This window comes from Setaria italica, chromosome IX, assembly GCF_000263155.2.
Source record: "Setaria italica strain Yugu1 chromosome IX, Setaria_italica_v2.0, whole genome shotgun sequence".
NCBI classification, from domain to species: domain Eukaryota; kingdom Viridiplantae; phylum Streptophyta; class Magnoliopsida; order Poales; family Poaceae; genus Setaria; species Setaria italica.
In genome coordinates this window covers 55,236,659-55,256,787 of record NC_028458.1, presented here as the reverse complement: position 1 = coordinate 55,256,787, position 20,129 = coordinate 55,236,659, and the positions used below count along the sequence as shown (strand labels likewise).

General features: G+C 44.7%; 4 protein-coding genes across 4 annotated transcripts; 1 reads left to right on the top strand and 3 right to left on the bottom strand.

Annotated features, from left to right (window-relative positions):
- The first annotated feature begins 4,550 nt into the window (after positions 1-4,550).
- Positions 4,551-7,217, top strand: LOC101771358 (cyclic dof factor 1). Its single transcript, XM_004985495.4, has 2 exons — positions 4,551-4,878; positions 5,789-7,217. Exons 1-2 carry the CDS (start codon positions 4,771-4,773, stop codon positions 6,965-6,967), a joined length of 1,287 nt encoding a protein of 428 aa, XP_004985552.1. The 5' UTR covers positions 4,551-4,770; the 3' UTR covers positions 6,968-7,217.
- Positions 7,218-11,093: 3,876 nt separating this feature from the next.
- On the bottom strand, positions 11,094-12,451 carry LOC101771751. The gene is made up of 4 exons (XM_004985497.4): positions 12,029-12,451; positions 11,804-11,842; positions 11,471-11,555; positions 11,094-11,368 (listed from the first exon to the last, which is right to left on the bottom strand). Exons 1-4 carry the CDS (start codon positions 12,377-12,379, stop codon positions 11,286-11,288), a joined length of 558 nt encoding a protein of 185 aa, XP_004985554.1. The 5' UTR covers positions 12,380-12,451; the 3' UTR covers positions 11,094-11,285.
- Positions 12,452-12,833: 382 nt separating this feature from the next.
- LOC101770697 lies at positions 12,834-15,496 on the bottom strand. Its single transcript, XM_012843111.2, has 3 exons — positions 15,287-15,496; positions 14,819-15,115; positions 12,834-13,233 (listed from the first exon to the last, which is right to left on the bottom strand). Exons 1-3 carry the CDS (start codon positions 15,302-15,304, stop codon positions 13,186-13,188), a joined length of 363 nt encoding a protein of 120 aa, XP_012698565.1. The 5' UTR covers positions 15,305-15,496; the 3' UTR covers positions 12,834-13,185.
- A 3,361-nt stretch (positions 15,497-18,857) lies between these two features.
- LOC101770291 lies at positions 18,858-19,534 on the bottom strand. The gene has a single exon (XM_004985492.3). The coding sequence runs from the start codon at positions 19,429-19,431 to the stop codon at positions 19,075-19,077; it is 357 nt and encodes a 118-aa protein (XP_004985549.1). The 5' UTR covers positions 19,432-19,534; the 3' UTR covers positions 18,858-19,074.
- Positions 19,535-20,129: the final 595 nt, after the last annotated feature.

Sequence of the window (20,129 nt, the reverse complement as noted above, 5' to 3'; positions counted from 1 at the left end):
TCGTGCTGGGGTTTGGCTTCGTCGGCACAACCGCGCCCTGTTGTCCATAGCATAGCAGCGGCCGCATTCTTCCCCGATTTGCCTCACTGTGACTAGAAAATGCAATTCTTTTTTCTGTAAATGGAACAGAATAAACGCTCGACGTGAATACCAGTGCCCTCTGCATTTTTACAGCCGCTGAAGGTGATTAGCCCGGTGATCGTTGAACACTGAGCACGGACTGACTGCAGAGAGCACCCTGGTGTGGTTGGGGTATGGGCCTGGATTGGACCAGAAGCCTCAATCAAGCAGCCCACGAGAGCTTGTCTGGATCCGTAGATGGACAGACAGTAGTCAGCAGCGGGGCCGCCGCCGTCGCCTTCATCGGCTACAGGACGGCACAAATAATGTAAGACCCATGGACTCACACACGACCCTTGCGAGCAATCAATCAAACGAGAAGCAAACAAAAAGGCCGGAAGGCCGAGCAAGAAACGCCCGAGCTCTCTCACGGAAAAGGGCAGCCAAGAAGCACACAAACCTCTCGCTTTCAGGCCACTGGCCACCAAAAAATCTCGCCCGTTTCCTTGGTTGACATGCTCCCGGATTTATAAATCCTGCCAGTACCTCGCTTTGTGTTAGTTGCAGATGAGGTCCCAGCTGCCCTGCTCTGATTGACACCTGTTCTTCTCACGCCTCCGGTTTTTTTTTTCTCTCTCTCTGCGGGGGATTTGGTCTTTTCTACAGATGCCCGCGACCCAAGTGCCCTCTCGTCGCTTTCCGCGGCCGTTCTTTTCGCTCCCTGTACCACGAGAGCGCAAGAAAATTGGAGGAAAAGAAAAGGGGGCCGACCAACGGGGCCTCGATGTGACCTGCCCTGTCACGGCTTCGGACAGTTCAGGTCACTGACAGGTGGGTCCGTCTCGAGCAAGTATTCCCTTCGGTGCACGTATCGTGATATGACGCGCCTGGGGTGCCCTCTGGCTCGTTACACGTGTACGGGCTTGTGGGAAAACTTTTCCAGCCAGGATAATCTTTTTATTAGGACAAGTCTCATCAGTCCTGTGTGTGTGGCCGTGTAAGATATCTTGGACGTTTGGTTCATGCAAAAAAAAATCAGGGGCCAGGACCAAAAGGTCCATCGTCAACGTTTGACACGTAGAAACAAAAAGGTACTTGCGATGGAAAAGTGTCACGTACACTAAATCCGCCGACCAAAGTTGGTGTTTACCTGTATATCAATAAAATAATTAACAAGAAAGGCACGAGATATGCTAGTATAAAATGATGTGCGCGTCTGACCATGATAAAGCCAACAATCGTATCACTTGTGAAAAGGTCTTAGAAGAACACTGCAAACTGATTCCAGGAGCGTACTGGCTCAGGCTCACCTCGCTAGTACCAGGCGCGAAATGGGATGGCAAAGAAAGATTGCTACGCACAAGGTCCCTTGTTTCAAGTTTTCCTCGTTCAAGTGGAAATTTCATGCTAGAGTAGTTCATTTTCTAGTTTAGTGAAAGCAAGGGATAATAACAGTAAAAAAAGAAGCAAAAGTATCTAGAAATTGTAAGGCGTGTCTTTTTGGGAAAGGAATTGAGAAACTTGGAATCAAATATATAATTGGAGGGGATGACTTTATACAACCGGAGGGGGGAACCAATTAAACCACGAAGAACCCACTTCGACGAAAGATTCAGAAAAGAAATAATCTTGGCAGTTCGTGGAGATAGTGGCAATACCACTACGTCCATTATAAACTCTTTTCTCTAAGTCCCAATCCTAAATCTACGTAGCATTTTTTTATGGCACAAATAACTACGACGTGAATGGATCCATAAACTAACTATATGAAAAAAATTATATAACCACCACAAGAGTATTTCTAGTGGACATGTATTTCCGTTTATCATGAATTATAATATTTATTTATATATAATTTTGACATAATTGGCATGCATGACGTCATCAACATGGAGCATAGAAACTCGTTAAACCTTTCTGCCAAATTAACTGCAACGTTTCCTGATGAAGCTTCAGGCCTTAAACGCATAAAATTTGCAAGGAGAGGTCTTGCTACAGCACAAGAAGTCGCCAGGTATCATGAGAAAGCATAAGCCTTTTTTCTCAACTGCCATCTTTAACTTTTAAGTTGATGGAACTCCGTAGCTACGCCTAGTTGCAGTTCATAATAGTTTGGTATGGAATGAACGGCTGAGAATCACGGTGGGGTAGCACATAAAAGACAGACATTAGCCGAATAGCCTCCAGTTTTCTTGTGATACATGCCTGAAAACAGAACATGTACCCTAGCCAAAGTAGCCACGAAAGGTTTGCCGAATGAACAGGGACATGAGAAGACGTGTAGAGCTAGCTTCAGGGACCATAATCTGGGGATGTCCTGCGTACACATGACATGAGATGTAACAGTTTTTTCATATTGTATCGAAACAGAAGCAAAGTACATGATGTAGTGCCAGCTAAGTTGAGGTCCAACTGGTGACAAGCAACGCTCCCAATAATGCCGCCATCATCAGAAACCAAAATTCAGAAGAAAAAAAATCAGAAAGCAGAATATGTAGATTATGGGTTCAAGTCCCATACTCGATGCATGCGTTGGTGTTTTGTCCTGGACTTGGAAACCTGACTTACAATAATGGTGATCTTACCATCAAATGCACAATCTCTTTCAGATGCAGTTTTTTGCTTCAAACAAGGGACACCTGACACATAATTAGCAGAGAAGTAGGTGTGTTATCAGACAGGTATTGGATAGATTGGCAATTAAAGGAACAGAAACGCAGGACGATTAATTATAAACGCGGGTGTAAATATGGACGACGACGACAACAACAGCATCACAATCACATTGTCCTTCCCACAGAAATGGCGTACGACACATACTGATGAACCAAACTTGGAGGGGCACAAAAAACTGCAAAATAAAGGAAATATATTATGGGAAATAAAGCTGAAAAGAATCAAATAGGAAAAGACGATGCAAGTGGAGACTTAAACATATCAGCAACACTGTCATTCTTTGCTTTTCTTTTGGCAGCCTGAAATATAAAGGGGGACATCGCCTTCAGAAGCCAAGTACCACATGATGAAAGATGTACGAGTTTTACCAAATGGCATTTGCTCAAACTGTTCATTTAGAGCCCGACACTTTCCTATGGTGCGGCTAGTTATCACCGAAGGCGACAAATTTACCACATGTCACTTCAAGATTATGCACCTATGACATATGTATTCTTATTTGGCCCACAAGGCCTAGCTTTATCAAACTTTACGAGGACACGTTTGATGACATTATCGACATGCATGCAGTTTTGAAGTTTAAAAAAAGTCATAACTCATAAATCGAGTATCTAAATTAAATTCCGATTGCACCATTAATCTTATTACAACAAAATCTTCAAAATAAGACCACACTCGGCTATATTTGGATGAAATTTATTTATGGATATTTTTATGAAGGTGAAATATTTTTATGATATATCTGAAACAAATTATACGGAGTTATATGAGTACATAAAATAGAACAAAAATGTATATATCTGGAATAAATTGTACAAACTTATGGAATAAAAATTTGTACGTCGGGAACAAATTATATGAACTCAGCCTAGAAAATATGCAACTTTGATTAAAAAAATATGAAAAAAAGTTCTTCCAAATATAGTTAAGTGGGATCTTGTTGCGAAGCTTTAATTGTCAGAAATCCAATGGTGCAATCGGAATTTAATTTTGATATTCGGTGTAAGATTTATAATATTTTTAAGTCAAATGATTTTGCATGTGGGATGACATCAGCAGTTTTGTCTCTCTTGCATGCATGCACTGCAGGTGGTGAAATTGCATAAGGTGACAGGTGGTGAAATTGCGGCATACTCCACCCTTTCCTATGCTACCTATAGGGAAAACCCACGGTGCTTTTTGCAAAAGCAACACAAATCACACCAACTCTGTGAGCATAAACGAATTTCTCATAACCAATTTCATCACAGCACAACCTACATGCATCCGAGCCTCTTTCCCTTCCAGAGGCCTTAAATGTGAATCCATGGGCATAAATTTCAAATAGGGGTGTCAATTGATGTCCCGAAGTCTAGATGTCGCCATCAACCATCTTTGATTCAATTCCTAGGTTTGTAAAATTTCGACGGTGATCTTTAGGGGCACCAATTCGAACCTCAAATTTTAAAACCCCCTCTGATCAATTGTCTGTTCAAAAAAAAATTATCTGTTCAAAATTTGCAGAAAGTATAGGTCCCAAATGAATTTGGCTCTTGTTTTTCAAGCACTCAACCCGGGTGGCGATGGAAATGGAAGCAAAAGGAGGAGGAAAGGAGGAGAAGGGCAAGTAGTGTTCCGTGTCCACGTCAGCAGTGAAGGATTTGATTGCCAAGTCAGGTGGGTTGAGAGGGACCTAGGGGCAAAAGCGAGATAGTGCGGAGAATCAAAAAACCGCACCCCCGAGGCCACAAATCAAGCTTGTGGCTCTCGACCGCCGCCCGCTCGCCTACGTGGCCCCCACCCCCCACCCCGCGCTCCTTAAAACTATCCATTCCCCCATTGCCGTCGGGGCCGCGCCCAGCAGATCGATCCGGACACAGATAAAATCTCATTCCCGCAGAGCGATCGCTCCCTCCTGCCGCGGCTGCTTCGCTTCTCCCTTCTTTGCAGCTACGGTACGATGCGGTGAAATAAATCATACCGCCGCGAGAAATTTCCCAAGAAACGCAGGCAGAGAAACAGAGCTCGAGTGGTGAGTAGTGAGACGACGGGGAGATGGCGGAGTGCAGAGTCGGAGGCGGCGGCGGAGACGGCTTGATTAAGCTGTTCGGGAAGACCATCCCCGTGCCGGAGGCCGCCGCCGCCGTGGGCGAGGCTGATAAGGTTGGTGCCTTCGAACATCTTCTTTTCTCCGTACAATTTGACGCCTCCGCGTTTCGTATGGGCGGGGAACGTGAAATTGGAGGAAGTGGTGGTAGTATGTGCTTGGACGCAGTGATCCGGTCAATCAGAATTGGGTGTTGAATTCTGGCTGGGGATTATATTGGTTTCTCGAGTCTGGAAGTGGTGAATTATTCTGTTTTTCCCCCCGGTTTGATCATGGCAACTCATGGAATTTACAGTTGATTATAGGATGTTGAATTTTACGTTCTTTCTGTTTTTGCTTTGGATTGGTAGGTAACTGTGTAAGCAGGCACGTTTGCCACTTTTGGCTTCCATTAGCAAGCAAATTTGCCTTCTTTCTGTACCACCCCTTTCAAGGATAGCAACAGCGTTATTGATGTTTCGTTGAAGTTATGGGCATGGTTTTGTCAGCCGAAGAAACTTCCAGTAGCAGTTTATTCAAAGGTGCTGCACGATCAGGCTATATAAAAATTTGAACCACTAATCCTATTGCTTTGTTGCCTCTTCTGATTGGCCTCCAAAGATTTTGCTGAAAGCGTCTCGTATCTTTTTCTTTCGCTACTGGGCTCCAGAAGCAGCTATATCAACCACTACACAGATTGCAACATCCCTTGATTTGTTTCTTAAGCTTGAGTTTAGAACATATATGCCGTGTAATAACTAATACGCATCGATTACATCACCATGCTCTAGTAATAGAAGTTCATAAGTTCATACTACATCGACAGCTGTTTTCTTAGCTGTCAGGATTGGGGGACAAGATTTTTGTTAAGTCACTGATCCAACCGGCGCAATTATCCATGGGTCTGAACTTCTAATTTTCAACAATAAAACTGAAAACTTGAACACTCTTTACAAGAACTCAGCAAGACTATCTGCATGGTTGCAGGACATACAACAAAGTGGCAGCAGCACGACTGAACTGAAGGGACAAGAGAACACCCTTCAGGACTCCACGGGCTCACCTCCGCAGCAGGAGGTTGCGGACACTGAAGATTCATCAGCTACCAAGAAGTCATCAGGAGACCAGCAGCAGGGCGAGACGACCAACCAGAAGGAGAAGCTGAAGAAGCCTGACAAGATCCTGCCGTGCCCCCGGTGCAACAGTATGGACACCAAGTTCTGCTACTACAACAACTACAACATCAACCAGCCACGCCATTTCTGCAAGAACTGCCAGAGGTACTGGACGGCTGGCGGCGCCATGCGCAACGTGCCTGTGGGTGCAGGGCGGCGCAAGAGCAAGAGTGCATCGGCCACTTCCCACTTCCTTCAGAGGGTCAGGGCTGCTCTGCCCATTGATGCTCTCTGTGCAGCAGCCAAGACTAATGGCACAGTGCTCAGCTTTGGCTCCGACATGTCCTCCTTGGACCTCACAGAACAGATGAAGCACCTAAAGGAGAAACTTGTCCCAATAACACGGATCAAGAGCAGCGATGACCGGTCAGCTGGTTCTTGCACTGAAGGATCTGCAAAGGTAGAAGACTCGAACCAAAAGGAGAAAGTTACAGCAGATAAATCTGCAAATGTTGTTCCACATCCATGCATGAACGGGGTAACCATGTGGCCATTTAGCTGCGCACCACCACCTGCCTGTTACACCTCGGGCATCGCAATTCCGTTCTACCCGGCCGCTGCTGCTTACTGGGGTTGTATGGTTCCAGGAGCTTGGAACACCCCATGGCCGCCTCACTCCCAGTCTGAGTCTGCTTCACCGCTTAGCACTGCTTCTCCAGCATCCACAAAGTCCAATTGCTTCACGCCAGGAAAACGCTCTAGAGACTGTGATGAGGAAGGAGATACCAAAGGACATGGCAAGGTGTGGGTGCCAAAGACAATCCGGATCGATGATGCAGATGAGGTGGCCAGGAGTTCCATCTTGTCTCTAATTGGAATCAATGGCGACAAGGCGGGCAAAGATGGCAGAGGGTGCAAGCTTGCAAAAGTTTTTGAGCAGCAGAAGGAAGAGGCAAAGACAGCAACTCACGCAGTCATCAACAGCTTGCCATTCTTGCAGGGGAACCCAGCTGCGCTCTCACGCTCACTGACCTTCCAGGAGGGATCTTAAGTATCACCTTAAGCCTCAATGATATAAAGACCGACCATTTATCATGGTACAGCTGAAATTTTGTACATTAGAGGATTGTAAACTAGGTATGGGCAATGGAGTGTATGACATAGCTCGTAGCTGCAAATGGACCTTGTAACAACAATAGATATTTGTAGATAGCTATATGGGTTGGGGACGGATAGAGAGAGCAAGTTCTCTTATTTGTGGATAAATAATATAATAATTTTGGTTACAAACTTGTCCTTCAGCAATAGCATCAGAACAACTGGCTGTTGGCTCATTTCAGTGAACAAAAGTGGTCCACTGCATCCTTGGAAATTTGATACTTTTGAGCATATATCCAGCTCATTTCCATTTGTCTATTTCTTTTTCCATAGGAATTGGCAGGTGCTGAAGAAACAGCATCCAAGTCTTTTTTTTTTTAGAAAATTGCACCATAGGCCCTGAACTTGCGCAGTTGTCTCAGCTAGCCCTCCAAAGTAGCAATTTACATCCTCAGCCCTTCAAATTTGTGTAGTTGACATACCTAGCCCCTTAAACTTGCTTGGTTCTCTCACCCAGGCTCCTTAAATTTTGTTTCTATTTGGGAGTTTAGGCGAGATAACAGTGCAATTCAAGGGGTTGAGGAAGTAAACAGCAGTCCAATGAGCTAGGCGAGACAACCATGCAAGTTCAAGGAACAGCTAAAGAAAACTGCAACCTAAGGGTCTAGGTGAGACAATCAAGCAAGTTCAGGGTGCTCCGCTGCAATTTTCTCCTTTTTTTGTCAGTATCTTTCCTTCTCGGCTTATCCTTTGTTTCTTTATTCCTTTTATTTGAGATAATTGGATCATGAAAGTGATGCAAAAAGTGGACAAAGGCACAGAAGAAAGTGGGAAAGCGATAGACAACTACTGAATGTCCCACTGACCTTAAATGCGAAAGATGAATATATTATTGCCTTCACACAAACTGCCAACTGTCCTGCGGAAAAATCTAGCCAATAAGAAAACAAGGTCACAAAAAATATTCAATTCACGCAAGTTCTCGTCTGAATATCCGATAAGTGTAGACTGGTATTCAAGATGCAGCCACACGATCAGAAAGAAATAGAAGCTTCTGCAAAAAAGTCTAATTTCTAATTTGGCAAAAAGTGTCTGTTTGTGACAAAAAAAAGATAACCAGTGCATTTAAACCTAATTGCGGAGCTTTTTCTTTAACTGATCCACAGCAGGTTTTTTCCTTTTCCGTTTTTTATTTAAAAATATTCTAGTCAAAATCTCATTTACAATGTCAAATAAGCAGTATTTGTAATATTGATAACTTGATATTCTTCAGTTGGATCTCCTCCATGTGTGTTGACATTAAAGTATGACACAGACAGGTTTGCTTAACGGATTTCTCGTTAGCTGAAACTTGAAATTTGGGAACCATAGATTCGAACAAAATCCTGTACCCATCTCATCATGAAACATACGCTGGTAGGTACTACTAGTAAACAAACATTCCCATTTGTTAGGTAACACTCCAACCTTTAAAATGTTTCCATAATATGCATTATTACCACCACTCATCCTATTTTTCACTCATTGAAATCTGGCAGTGCCAACTCCACCCAGACCATTGTCAACCACTTTAATATGCCAGCATGTTTGACCTTAAATCAGAACTTCCATTGTCCATCTAATATCCAGTATACTTATTAAGAGAAAATGCTGATTTTGCACCCCCCAAAGGAAAAAAAACTCAGGTAAAGACATGGAAAATCAATAAATGAATTTAGGAAAGAAAAATGTGCTTAAAGATGCTGTTTTCCCAACTTCTAAAGCATAAAGGACAAAGGTTTTCTTTTCTTTTTTGAAAATAAGGACAAAGGTTTTCTAATTAAGCATAGTTCTGATTAAACCACACTTCTGACTTTCATTCCTTTCTAAGCAATCTTTTGGTGGTGAAAACACATGTTTAATGTGATACGTTTGTAGGGAATTACTCTCTGTACTAATAAAACATGACAGGGGAAACCGTACTTTTCTCAATTATTGGGCACGCACCATGTTTATCATCGTGACTTTCGGCCATGTTATGAAACAAGTGAATGATCCCTTTTGACATTTAAAAGTCAAACCAATAAGCAGTTGGCTTTTGGTGTCTACATACCATTGGCAGCTTAAAACCTTAAGGACATTAACTTTGGCAAACTTTTTTAGTGCACTTTCCTATCAAAGGCACGTAACGCAAAAGTTGCACTGGAATGCTAAAGTAGACTCACTGGTCACTGAGAGAATACCTACCTTCTAGACTACAACAAGTATTTAACAAATCCATCATGGTTGCTTTGAAAGTTATTTTATGTATGAAGTCAAAGTTTAATTTTTAAAAAAGGAAAAAGAGAAAAAGATAGATGACAATGAGATTTCAACTAACCCACCATGGTCGCAGTTAGAGCAGTGGGCACATCATCCTCAAAAACAGGAAACAGAACAAGCATGCTAAACAAATTAGTTTAAGCAGATAACTCTCAGGAGTATTGATTACAACGAAAAATCCAGAGTATGGAATTGGTAAATATTTAATTCCATCCTTATCTATGTATGAACAATAAAATTAAAATTAAAAGGAACTTCGAAGGTTTCTAATCTGAATGCATCAAATTGCCTTTATTAAGCTAGTTCCAGGTCCCAAAATGACCTTGACAATGAATTATCATTTGTTATTTTCCACATGTGCACGATATGGAATGGTTCTAAATTTGACTGGTAAAGTTCTAGGTTGTAACCTGACTATGACTTGGAGACCTTGCTTCGTCTATCTAATCCTGGCACCTGCCAATTAACATGGAAAAGAGCTGCTAGGCAAACCGTTCCACTGGTCTTTACAGCAATTGTAGCACTACTTTAAAACACTTTGCAACGCACATAGCACATTTCTTTTCTAAGGTAAAGCTAAGCATGTGAGTTTCATATCTAGATTTCACATGGCGTAATATATCTGACACAGTCTCATGGATATCAACAACACTGATTTCTATTGAACCAACTTGGTTAATCAACAAATATAAATTAACAAAAGTTAAATACGCCATAATTTGTTGACTATCTTAACATAAAAGGCACAAATATGTTCACAGTGTCATGCAACAACAGAAGTATACACTTTTATGTTATTCAAAATGATAGAAAACATGCGATCGGTTACACTACACTGAGACTCAGGACAGGCCTAAAATCATGCTCAGGTTTAAAGTTTAAACAATGGTATAAAACCGTTAAGATTTCCGGACATACTGAAAAATCTCAAGATAATACCAGTCATTGTTGCTTCATTGGCATCATCATGGCTCAGATACGGATATTGCTTCTGTGTGTGTTGTCACTTAAGATTATAGGGCTTCATGCGTCCTCATCCACACATACATCTGTGGATACAAATGCTAGATCAATCAATTCATGCGGAAAGATTGCAGTATCAGTGTACACACTCCTGCAAACAAAATATGCAGAAAAGTGCAAGAAATGAGATTAATTGTGATGTCGCAATTGAAGCAAAATGCATTGCTACATGACTGACCTGACCACACTTTTGAACTTTGTATGGAATGTCAAAAAGAATGATCTTGTCCAGCACAGTTAAGTTGACCCCAACTCATATAACATTCTAGATAATCAATCCTTGGAATGTGAGCAGCAATTGCAGAAGTTTCTCAAATACATGACAAAATCAATGAAGCATTTACAAAAAATAAAGTGAAAACTTATAAGAGTATACAGGACAACAGAACATCCAAACCGAGCACGCAACTTATCAATTGATGTCTGTCAGGATCCCAACATCAAATCGAATTAAACGTTCACATTATGTATAGTTCATACTGCCATTAGTGCTTCCAGATAAATCATATGATGTTAAACTTTCCATGCTGCAGAGTAAAAGAAAAGGTTTTCATTGGGAGGTCGGTGTAGTCATCTAAAGGCTCGCAGTCCACGCCCTGCACATGTTCAAATCTCAGAATCCAGACAGATTACCCACTTAGCCTGTTATTAGTTGGATGGGTACCAAACTATGGTCTTCATCAGAGATCCGTCGATGGGCTATGCAGTTCTTTTTGGAGGTGGGGGTGGGGGTGGGGAGGTTTACTGAGTCTGAATGCAGAAAATCATTGATTCAAAAGACATCACAATTGCTGTTCTCAGATGAATCACTTGAAGCATCAAGATACATAGTACAGACATAATTGGACGTGTTTGAGAGAACAATTAATCAAGATTTCTCCATTCAGATTCATGCACCTAATTCAATCTAATTAACAGAACTCCTCAGATATATCTACTTCTGTACTTCATTGTATTTTACAGCCCCCTGAATCTGGCCCTCGCCGAACATTTCCATAGGCGGAGAGTTCAACAAGATCCATATCCCGTCCTGCGGATAACAGAAAAGTTACTTAGCAAGCTGAGAACCCAAATAACTAAAATACTAAATACTTCACTAAAACAAAACCCATTTAAGGTAGATTTTATTTACCTGAAACCCTACAATATGCACTCTTCTGTATGAGCTCGGATTTGGATATCTCAGTCTTGTTGCCTTTAGATCGATTCACTGTAGCCTGCATGAATCCCTACATCAGTCATCAGTTGTGGGTTTCTGCCCTCAAAAAAGAAACAGATCCGTCACACTAGTAATGCTACTTGCCAATTGTCATTGCCATACAGCTTTTCCAACAAGATATCACACAGGCGAATTGTTTCAATCACGCATAATTTAATTTAGAAATTTTTTGTCTATGGACACTGAATATTTGTGATTTTATCTTCAAATAATTCTCAATTGCAGAACAGAATAGATATGGTGTACCTGCAAAACCTGGCAATTCTCCAATGTGCTCTTCCCGCCCTGTCAATTTAACGGGGTCAGTGATCTGCTGATACAATACAACGTCACCACAAAATCGCATATACGATCTAGAAGCACTAAAATTATTCGAGTGCTAGACACTAGTGACTAGTGAGTCTTATTGCTGTCCAGGAGCCGTTGGATTCCCAGGCTTTCGCACCAACATGCACGAAAGTATGCTGGAACCTTGGAGTAGGGGACGATGTGGTCGTAGTCGTGGCAGAGGCAGCCGGGGCAGCCGACGAGCTTGCGGAAGACGATGTTGCCGAGCGCGTCGCGGCGCCACCTCTCCGGGTCGCGCCCGGGCACCCGCTCCGCCTTCTCCCAGCACTGCTGCTTCACCGCGTACGGGAAGCTCCGGGGCTCCGACGCCGACGACGGCGGCGCCGTGAGCAGCAGCTCGTCCAGGTCGGCGGCGACCGCGGCGGCGGAGGCGGACGAGCGCGGGGAGGTCGGGCGAGCCGTCGCGCCGAAGGACTGCGGCGGAGGCGGCGGCTGCCGATCTCGGCGGCGGCGCATCGGCTTTCGCCCCACCATCGCTGCCTCGTGCCCTCGTCGATGAGCCGCTGTGTGGGGCGATGCAGCCGTGCAGGGTTCAGCGTCCTTGGGGTTTTTTGAGAGGCTGCCAAGTGGGCCCTATCCGGATAAGATAGAAAAAGAGAAGTTCAGGTCTTATCGCCTGAGTGTGGGCACGTATGCAAGCTTGGAATATCGTTGATTTCAAAAGATCAATTCAATCCCGGTTTATAAAATTGGGAAAAATTTGTAATCCAAACTGAATGTAGCTTTTAAACTGAACCGTTGTGTTTGTGAAGTAATTTCCCCCTGTTTCTTTCATCTATCTAATTAGCTAGAGCGTGTTAAGTGTTAACTGAGCTTCAAATAAACAGCACCAATTCAGAATGTACAATTCGCTCTATCCAGCTTGACCAACACAGCACACTGAATAACATGGTATAACACACTGCAGAATCCTGACAGAGCAGAGAAATTGGAGCGAAGAGCAGGGTCATCCCTTGTTCTTTCCATATATTTTCACATCGTGGTTCCAAAACCAATCCAAACGAATTATGGCCCTCACTCGAACAAAAAAAAGATGGAGCAGATGCCAATCCTCCCTCCAATATATTAGATTACAGGGTGACATTGTACCACAAGTCGCAAACTAATCGCTGACGACGCGTACAAGGAGACCGCTGTTTACCCCATAAACTGGTTTGGTTTGTTCTTCGTACAAGGACAAATATATTACACACTTTTGTGGATACTTAACAAAACCCAGACCTAATTGCTCACATGTTTTGTGCTTTCACACAGAACAGGCAGTGGCAGCACTTCCTCTTTCAGGCCTTGATACAGCACTGGAAGTAGCTCAGAAACTTCTTCCCTCCCTGCGTCAACAAAATTTCAGATCAGTAATCAAGATGCATGGATCAATGTTACACAGAAAGATGTCTGACAACAGTGAAGTAAAAGTTCAATGTGCGATTGTTTGAGTTTCAGTTAATCGTACAATTTCATATCTGATATTTCACAAGTACATGCACTCTTGAATATGTGGCAGCAATTGGGTTGTGATTTAATTTAATTCTCCATTGTCACAAGCAACAAAGTAAGGAAACAGAGATACTAATATACTATTTTTTTTAGGAACTACTAATATACTACGAACACGCCAACAAACTGTAGCAAAATGTTCTAGCTTGTTGCCAACTAATCTTTAGTTTGCTGCATAGTATTCAACAATTTTGCCAAGCTACAACCTGAATGTTGCTTATCCCCTCAACTGACTCAACCCATGACCCATCATTAGTTTCCCTAAGATTCCCCTCTGGACAGTGACACAACTAATACATCAGCGCAGCTTTCTAAAGGCATGTAGATATGGAGAATATGATTAAGAAAATAAGAAGATTCGTCCTTGCCAATCAGTAGATGGCAAACCAATCTATAGCCGTTTCTGTTTGAACCAACTCCGACCCCAACTCGGGTATAGTAGGCAGCAGTCACAATGAACCTATCATCTAACTTATTGAATCATATTTCAGTAGAACTCTTAATAATAGTTCGTTATAATTGGGAGGTTTTTGCATCTTTCATGTTATTATTTCTCTAAACCCTGCATTCAGAAGCGAATCAGATTTTTAATTCACGCTGCTCTAGTTGCTACGCCTTATCACAACCACAATTTACAGTATATGCTGGTACTTAGAGGAATCATCAGGGAGCTGCAGTGAGCCCATTTGACTCCACTGTCTTCTAATCCTGTCCTCATAGTATTAAACAAAAGGATATACCAGCATTTTAAAAGTGCAAAAGCGATCAAGCTTGCAGAGCATCCTATCCTCAAAGTTACTAGAGAACATTGCTTTAAGACATTAACTATTAACCCAGTTCCTAGTACTACCACACGTAAATGCAAGTTGCTCTCCTACGCGCATTCACATGCTCAGTTCCACCGTCCATGTAAGATTACCAATGCTTTGGAATATGAGTTTGACCCTGAAACCTCACGCGGTAGCTGTTTGTTAATTAGCCACTACTATTATACCGTTTCGAAAAATCTGTTTCAGAATGGGAAACTGAGCTTCTACAGACTGCAGCTGTGCTACCTACGAAGTGGTGAAGTGCTAACTGTGTTGCAATGCAGTACATTCCAAGAACTGGTTTTGCCACTTTAGTTTTTTAACTCCATTGTCTCCTTTGATAATTTGACTCGTCCGGACTAGTTTATTTAAACTTGTACTCTGTACTCCTGTCACATGATAAAAAGTTAAAATCTTTACACTAGTTATTGCTCTGCGCTTCACCAAGGATCAGATGAATCGAAAATGCAAGTTTTTTGGATTTGCGCGAAAATATATGAAAAGGATGCCTTTAATTTGGATTGCGATTCTGAAAATGAGGCTTGGGATTTTGACCGTCTGGTGAACACGATGAGAGAAGTGAACGCGCATGGAGGAAGGGGAGCCTAACCGTTGGGGAGTGGTCGCGGTCGTGGAGCGGCCGGCGGTGGTCGTCGGCGGGGCGGCCGAGCTTAGGCTGCGCCTTGGCCTGCGCCTGGTTGCGCTGCTGCTGCTGCTGGGTCTGGGCGAGGTCGTCGTCGCCGCCGAGGCTGGCGCGGGAGAGCTCCTTCTTGTTCTGCTTCCGCATCTCCCGGATCTTGGAGAAGTCCATGGAGTAGTCCGGCAGCGCGCCGTTCTTCATGTCCCAGTCCCCGAACGCCGGCACCGTCATCCAGCCGTTGCCGCCCGCCGCGTCCTGGCCCCGCTGCTGCACGCACCAAACGCACGCACGCACGCACGCGAGCAGTGAGAACGAGTTCGTGGACATACGGATCGCAGCAGGAATCCGAGGGCGAAGCTCCTCAAGAAGCAACCGGGAAGCAAGAAAGGATTTGTTCACAGGAAGGCAAGGATTCAGGGAGATGGAAAATCGATGTACCTCCTTTAGGTTCTCCATGGATGATCTCTCGCTTTCTCTCCCTCCTGTTCTTGGCGTCTTCCTTGGCCCCTGTCGTCCCTGATGATGAAGCTGTGGAGCAAATTCAGCAGTCACGCAGCAACAGTGTTGGACTTGTCTTCTTCGCGAGGCACGGGCACCGCACAGGCGACTGTTTTGAGAGGAGAGGAGGGGAAGGAGAGGACGACGAGCTGGACGTTATATAGGCTGATGACAAGGCAAAAAGAAAAAAGGGAAATGCTAATCCAGCTGGTATCAAGCTAACAGTGAGTGCCCACGGCAGACTTAGCGGCTAATCTTCCTGCTAATCTTGGCTCGTCAGTGCCGTGACCGTGAGGGAGAGCTCCTCTGACTGCCCGTTGCACACCACGCGTGTCCGCGGAGGCGGGCAGGCGGCCGGCCAGCTGGTGACTTGCTGTGGTGTCTTGATGATTGCCTCCCGATTTGGGCCCACAAACCCGTGACCGGTGACTCACCCGGCCCACCGGCCATAGCTTCCTCACAGATCGACCACACGGCTTTGGCCCTTTTTAACCGTTTAAATCCTGACTAAAATAAGCTGAAACTAACAGTTAAACGGTTCGTTTTTTTCGCAGCTTCTTCTGACCACGCATCTCTCCACCGTTTCTATTTGTTCGAAAATGCAGAAGCTGGATAACTCGCTTCTTAGAGGAAACGTATTTTTTCATACTTATGTACGTTTCTCCCCGCCGCTGTTCCTAACTAGGCCCTTTGCCTCTGCGAGCTGAACCCGAACTTGGAGCTGCCTTTCCGGGAGCAGAGCATGGTGATTGGTCGGCGGGCAAAAGAAAAATCTGCGACTCCGTGTGGCCAGCTCGCTGCAGCGATTTTGGGCCTGTTTGGACGTGGTCCTGGGCATGATTTGCCTGGTTGGACTGGAAGTTGCTTGGACGTTGTTTGGATGGAGTTCTGCCAATCTGCTTGACGCAGGTAGCAGCGCGCAGGCTCAGGCATCCAAAATCGACTGCCTAGCTCCACAGCTCAGTTGCCTGGTCTAATGATGTATTAAAGCTTTTTTATTGTTAGTTGCTACTTAATTAAGTCCAATGTTTACTACAGTGAGCTGAAATACAATTTATTTTTTGTTTTCTTTTCCATAGAAATATTTACAGGATATGGGGTATAAACTATTGGACACAAAAAATACTGGATATTTTTCAAACATGTTTTTAAAAACTTATTAAATCAATAAAAAAGAATAATGTTAACATAATCATATATAGGTATTACAAACACATTAATGATATGTCATTTTCTCTTATTAGTACTCTTAGGCACAGACTTTCAACCAAACGGACTATCGATCAACTTATTTGACCGAGCAGATCTCGAAAAATTTACCGGCAACTCTCAAACAGCACTTTTCGTCAGGCAGGTTGCTCAAGCCTCCAACCAAACAAGTTCTTTGTGCCCCGAAAAGGAGAGGCAGAATTCGGTGGATCACCCGGACCCGGCCTTAACTCCTTGCTACTGCTGATCGGAGGCGACAGCGAGCTCCTCTTTCCTTCGCTCAGTCCGTGGCTTCAACTTGCAGAGAAACGGGAGCATGCGTCCTGCACTCCTGTCCACATCTCCTAGGCAGGTTTCAGACTCGTCAGACTTCAGAGGTTCAGACAGTTGCCGCTGTTCTCGGCGCCTCCAGGCTCCGATCCAGCGTGCTGGTGCCAACTGCCAATGCTCTCCCTACCATGAATTCCTTCATTCATGATGATAGCGTTGGCGGCTGGACGCGTTGGCAAGGTTTCATCATGCATGGGAAATATTCTGGATTGGTGGACACCTGTGATTGAAGCATATCTATCAGATGGTGCCTTTTTCTGATGGATGCGTTTAGACTTTACAGTTCAAAGTTTTTGGTTCCACCTTCCAGTGGCACCAGACTTTTGCACCTTATTTCAATGGATTGTATGTAGCTTTGTTGGTTGGGAACTGAAGGTGCTCATGCAACACTACAATTGATTAAATGTTCCGACGTGTGAATATTTTGGCACTTTTCTAGGTCCAGCTGACACGACGCTGATCTACAATTTGGAACGGAGGGAATACACCAGTACTGATTTCATGATACAAAAGCTGACAGTTGAGCAATCAACTAGTGCAAACCAAAGTTGTGTCTCAACTCTCAACCGGTTCGGTTGTTAGGAAAAAAAGGTTAGAGTTGGTTATTACAAGGAACATTCTTTTGTGCAGCAAACTGCTTTGGTTGGTGCACGGTACCACACCAATGATAAACTTTCATCAGATTACGATGATGCCTTCTCTTCCAAAAGCTGCAGCACTGAGGAAACGTTACCAGGCTATGTTTGAGCCTCAACTAGCCCATCCATGCTGTGACCTGACATGCCAAACATCATTTGGCCTAGTCAGTGGTTTGCATTGCAAGTGCTAGGTGTGAAATGCACACGAGTAACAATGACAGGTAGGGCGGCTTTTACGGAATTAAAAAATAATAATCCGATGACACAGTCAATTATTAGGCGAGCAGGGCGTGGAAGCACTTGTTGTCAACTTCTACTGCGAGCAACTCCAAGAGTACTTCAAAAAATTCTTTCCTAAAACTATGTATTGGGGGTTCTTCCAAAAAAATTTTTCCCCAAAAACATATCAATCCACAGCAGATCGCTAATAAGTAGCTTCCAATATTTTAAAACAAGCCACATCATCGTATTGGACCCATCGGAAGAGACACGTGAGCATGCGGGAATCAGGATTGGGGGAGGAATGCCAACGCTAAAATATACGCGGTGGTAGGCTGTTTTTTAGCGTTGCTAAAAAATTGGGGAAGGTTTGAGTGGACTGTTGGAGTTCGTTTTTTCTTCTTTTTTTCCTAAAATAAATATTAGGGGTAAGATTAGCAGTCTCTTGGAGTTGCTAGCCGTTAGTAGCAGTAAACAACTGCAGTACAAAATTCTAGTACTGTAGTATACCATCAAGAAAAAGAAACTGGAGTACAAAATGCTGGAAATCTGAAGGTTGCCGACGAAAGAAACAGGCGTAGCGTATCTCTGACATTTCTAGGTCCATCTGCAATATCTCCTTGCATTGTTTACGACACGATGAGGACGATTTGATGCCGATACAGAACTGAAATAGCTGGAGTCTTGTGCATACACCCAAAGGATGAGATTTCCTGGAACGAACAACGCCCTTTGTTTTTCTCTCGTCAGTCCCACAATAATGCCGGACGTTTCAATTTCCCTGCATTTTCTTTGTCAGGTAGTCGACAGTTGGATCAGCAGTCCCTGAGAACGAAATGGTCAAGGCGTTTTGAGTTGGTGGACGTCATGTTCAGAATTTTAGACAGCAACTGAAAGCATATTATTCTATACAGCTCGTGAGCAAACTAACAACGCGTCTTCTAAACAAATCGAGTGAGAATGGCCAGAACGATATTCCATCCCTAAAAGAAACCTTCCAAAATTCTAACTGCGTCGCATGTTTGACAGCGTCTTGTTGTAAATGGTCAAGAATTCAGAGAAGGAGAAACAGAGCTAACCCAAGCAGATCAGCAAACTTCAGAAGGACCAAGTTCTAGCCAAAGAAGTGCACGGCAGTCAGAAATTGCTACCAGCCATGTGTTTATACTTCAGTATTTCCAGCAGTATCATTGTAACAGAAGCTCATCAATATGCACATTAATTAGCATAAGATGAAGAGGAACGGAACGAAGAATTAAGCAATCTGATCAAGAGATCAGGATGCGCGTCCCAAATCCAAGGACGGGCATGAACGATCGACCAGAGAATTAATCAGGCGTCCTGGGCGTAGAAGTCGATGATCTCCTTGAGGTCGAGCTGGAGTATCTGCGAGACGGAGCGGCCGTCGCATGCGAGCCAGAGGATGTGCTCGAAGAGGATGGCGTCGACATCGACGAAGATGGCCCCGCCCCTGCGCTCCTCCTTCCGCGCCACCGTCTCCAGGAGCACCCGGAACGGGTAGGAGTCGAGCACGAGCTGGTCGACGGAGAACGCCCGCCGCTCCTTCCCGACCACGACCGTCACCGCCGCCGGCGACGGGCCCGCGGCCGCCTCGTCGTCGAGGGGGCGGTAGCCGATGCGGGGCGGCGACGCCGACGGCCACCGCAGGAAGACGCAGCAGCCGGCCATGGCAGTGGCTGATTCTTGGTGGATTCTGCTCTGCTCCTCGGGATGGTGGCAGCAGCTGAATCTTCTTCAGCCTCTTTGGGGGTGGGGTAAAGGCTTGGAGGGAGCGAACTCGTTTATATGAGACAGCACGAAGGTTGAACGGACCGTTGGGGAGATTTTGCAGAGCAGGGCCTGGTGCTTCGCCAAATCACTCATTGTAGTAAGCGCGTTCAGAAACACGACCAGTTTACATGCGTTATCTAAAACGTAGGTAGTAAGAGGGCCTACAAGAAAAAGTCCCCCCTCCCTCGGATGCTATAGCTTTGTCTCGGGATAGCCGTTGTTGGGTTGGACCTGGCCAATGTGGCCATGCTCCGTCCGAGCAAGAGATGATGGAAAGGGACAGGCCGGCCGCGTATTCCTGGGCGGGACCACGTCTCCGTGTGCGCCGCTCGCTTCTCTGCTCTCGCTCTCTGGGTGGAGCCCGTCGCGTGGGACTTGGCCCCGCCTGTAACTTGCACGTCGTCACCGCTGTCTCCTCCACTTCGTTCTCCGTGGAAATACACCACACCAACAACGAGCACTAGCGCGTGCCACCTCGCCGGGGGCGGCGCCGAGTAGCCGAGGACACGGCTCCACGGCGTACGCGGCGGCGGTAGTGCTGCGCGGAGAACACGTCGTGGTGGGATGCATGGGATTGGGAGACGGAATCACGGAAG

Coding starts and splice junctions, on each gene's coding strand:
- LOC101771358 (XM_004985495.4), top strand. CDS start 4,771: ATGGCGGAGTGCAGAGTCGGAGGCGGCGGCGGAGACGGCTTGATTAAG. Junction 4,879..5,788: donor CCGTGGGCGAGGCTGATAAG/GTTGGTGCCTTC, acceptor GCATGGTTGCAG/GACATACAACAAAGTGGCAG.
- LOC101770291 (XM_004985492.3), bottom strand. CDS start 19,431: ATGGCCGGCTGCTGCGTCTTCCTGCGGTGGCCGTCGGCGTCGCCGCCC.
- LOC101771751 (XM_004985497.4), bottom strand. CDS start 12,379: ATGGTGGGGCGAAAGCCGATGCGCCGCCGCCGAGATCGGCAGCCGCCG. Junction 11,556..11,803: donor AGAATTGCCAGGTTTTGCAG/GTACACCATATC, acceptor GGATTCATGCAG/GCTACAGTGAATCGATCTAA. Junction 11,369..11,470: donor TGCATATTGTAGGGTTTCAG/GTAAATAAAATC, acceptor TGTTATCCGCAG/GACGGGATATGGATCTTGTT.
- LOC101770697 (XM_012843111.2), bottom strand. Junction 13,234..14,818: donor ACCGCGACCACTCCCCAACG/GTTAGGCTCCCC, acceptor TTGTTGACGCAG/GGAGGGAAGAAGTTTCTGAG.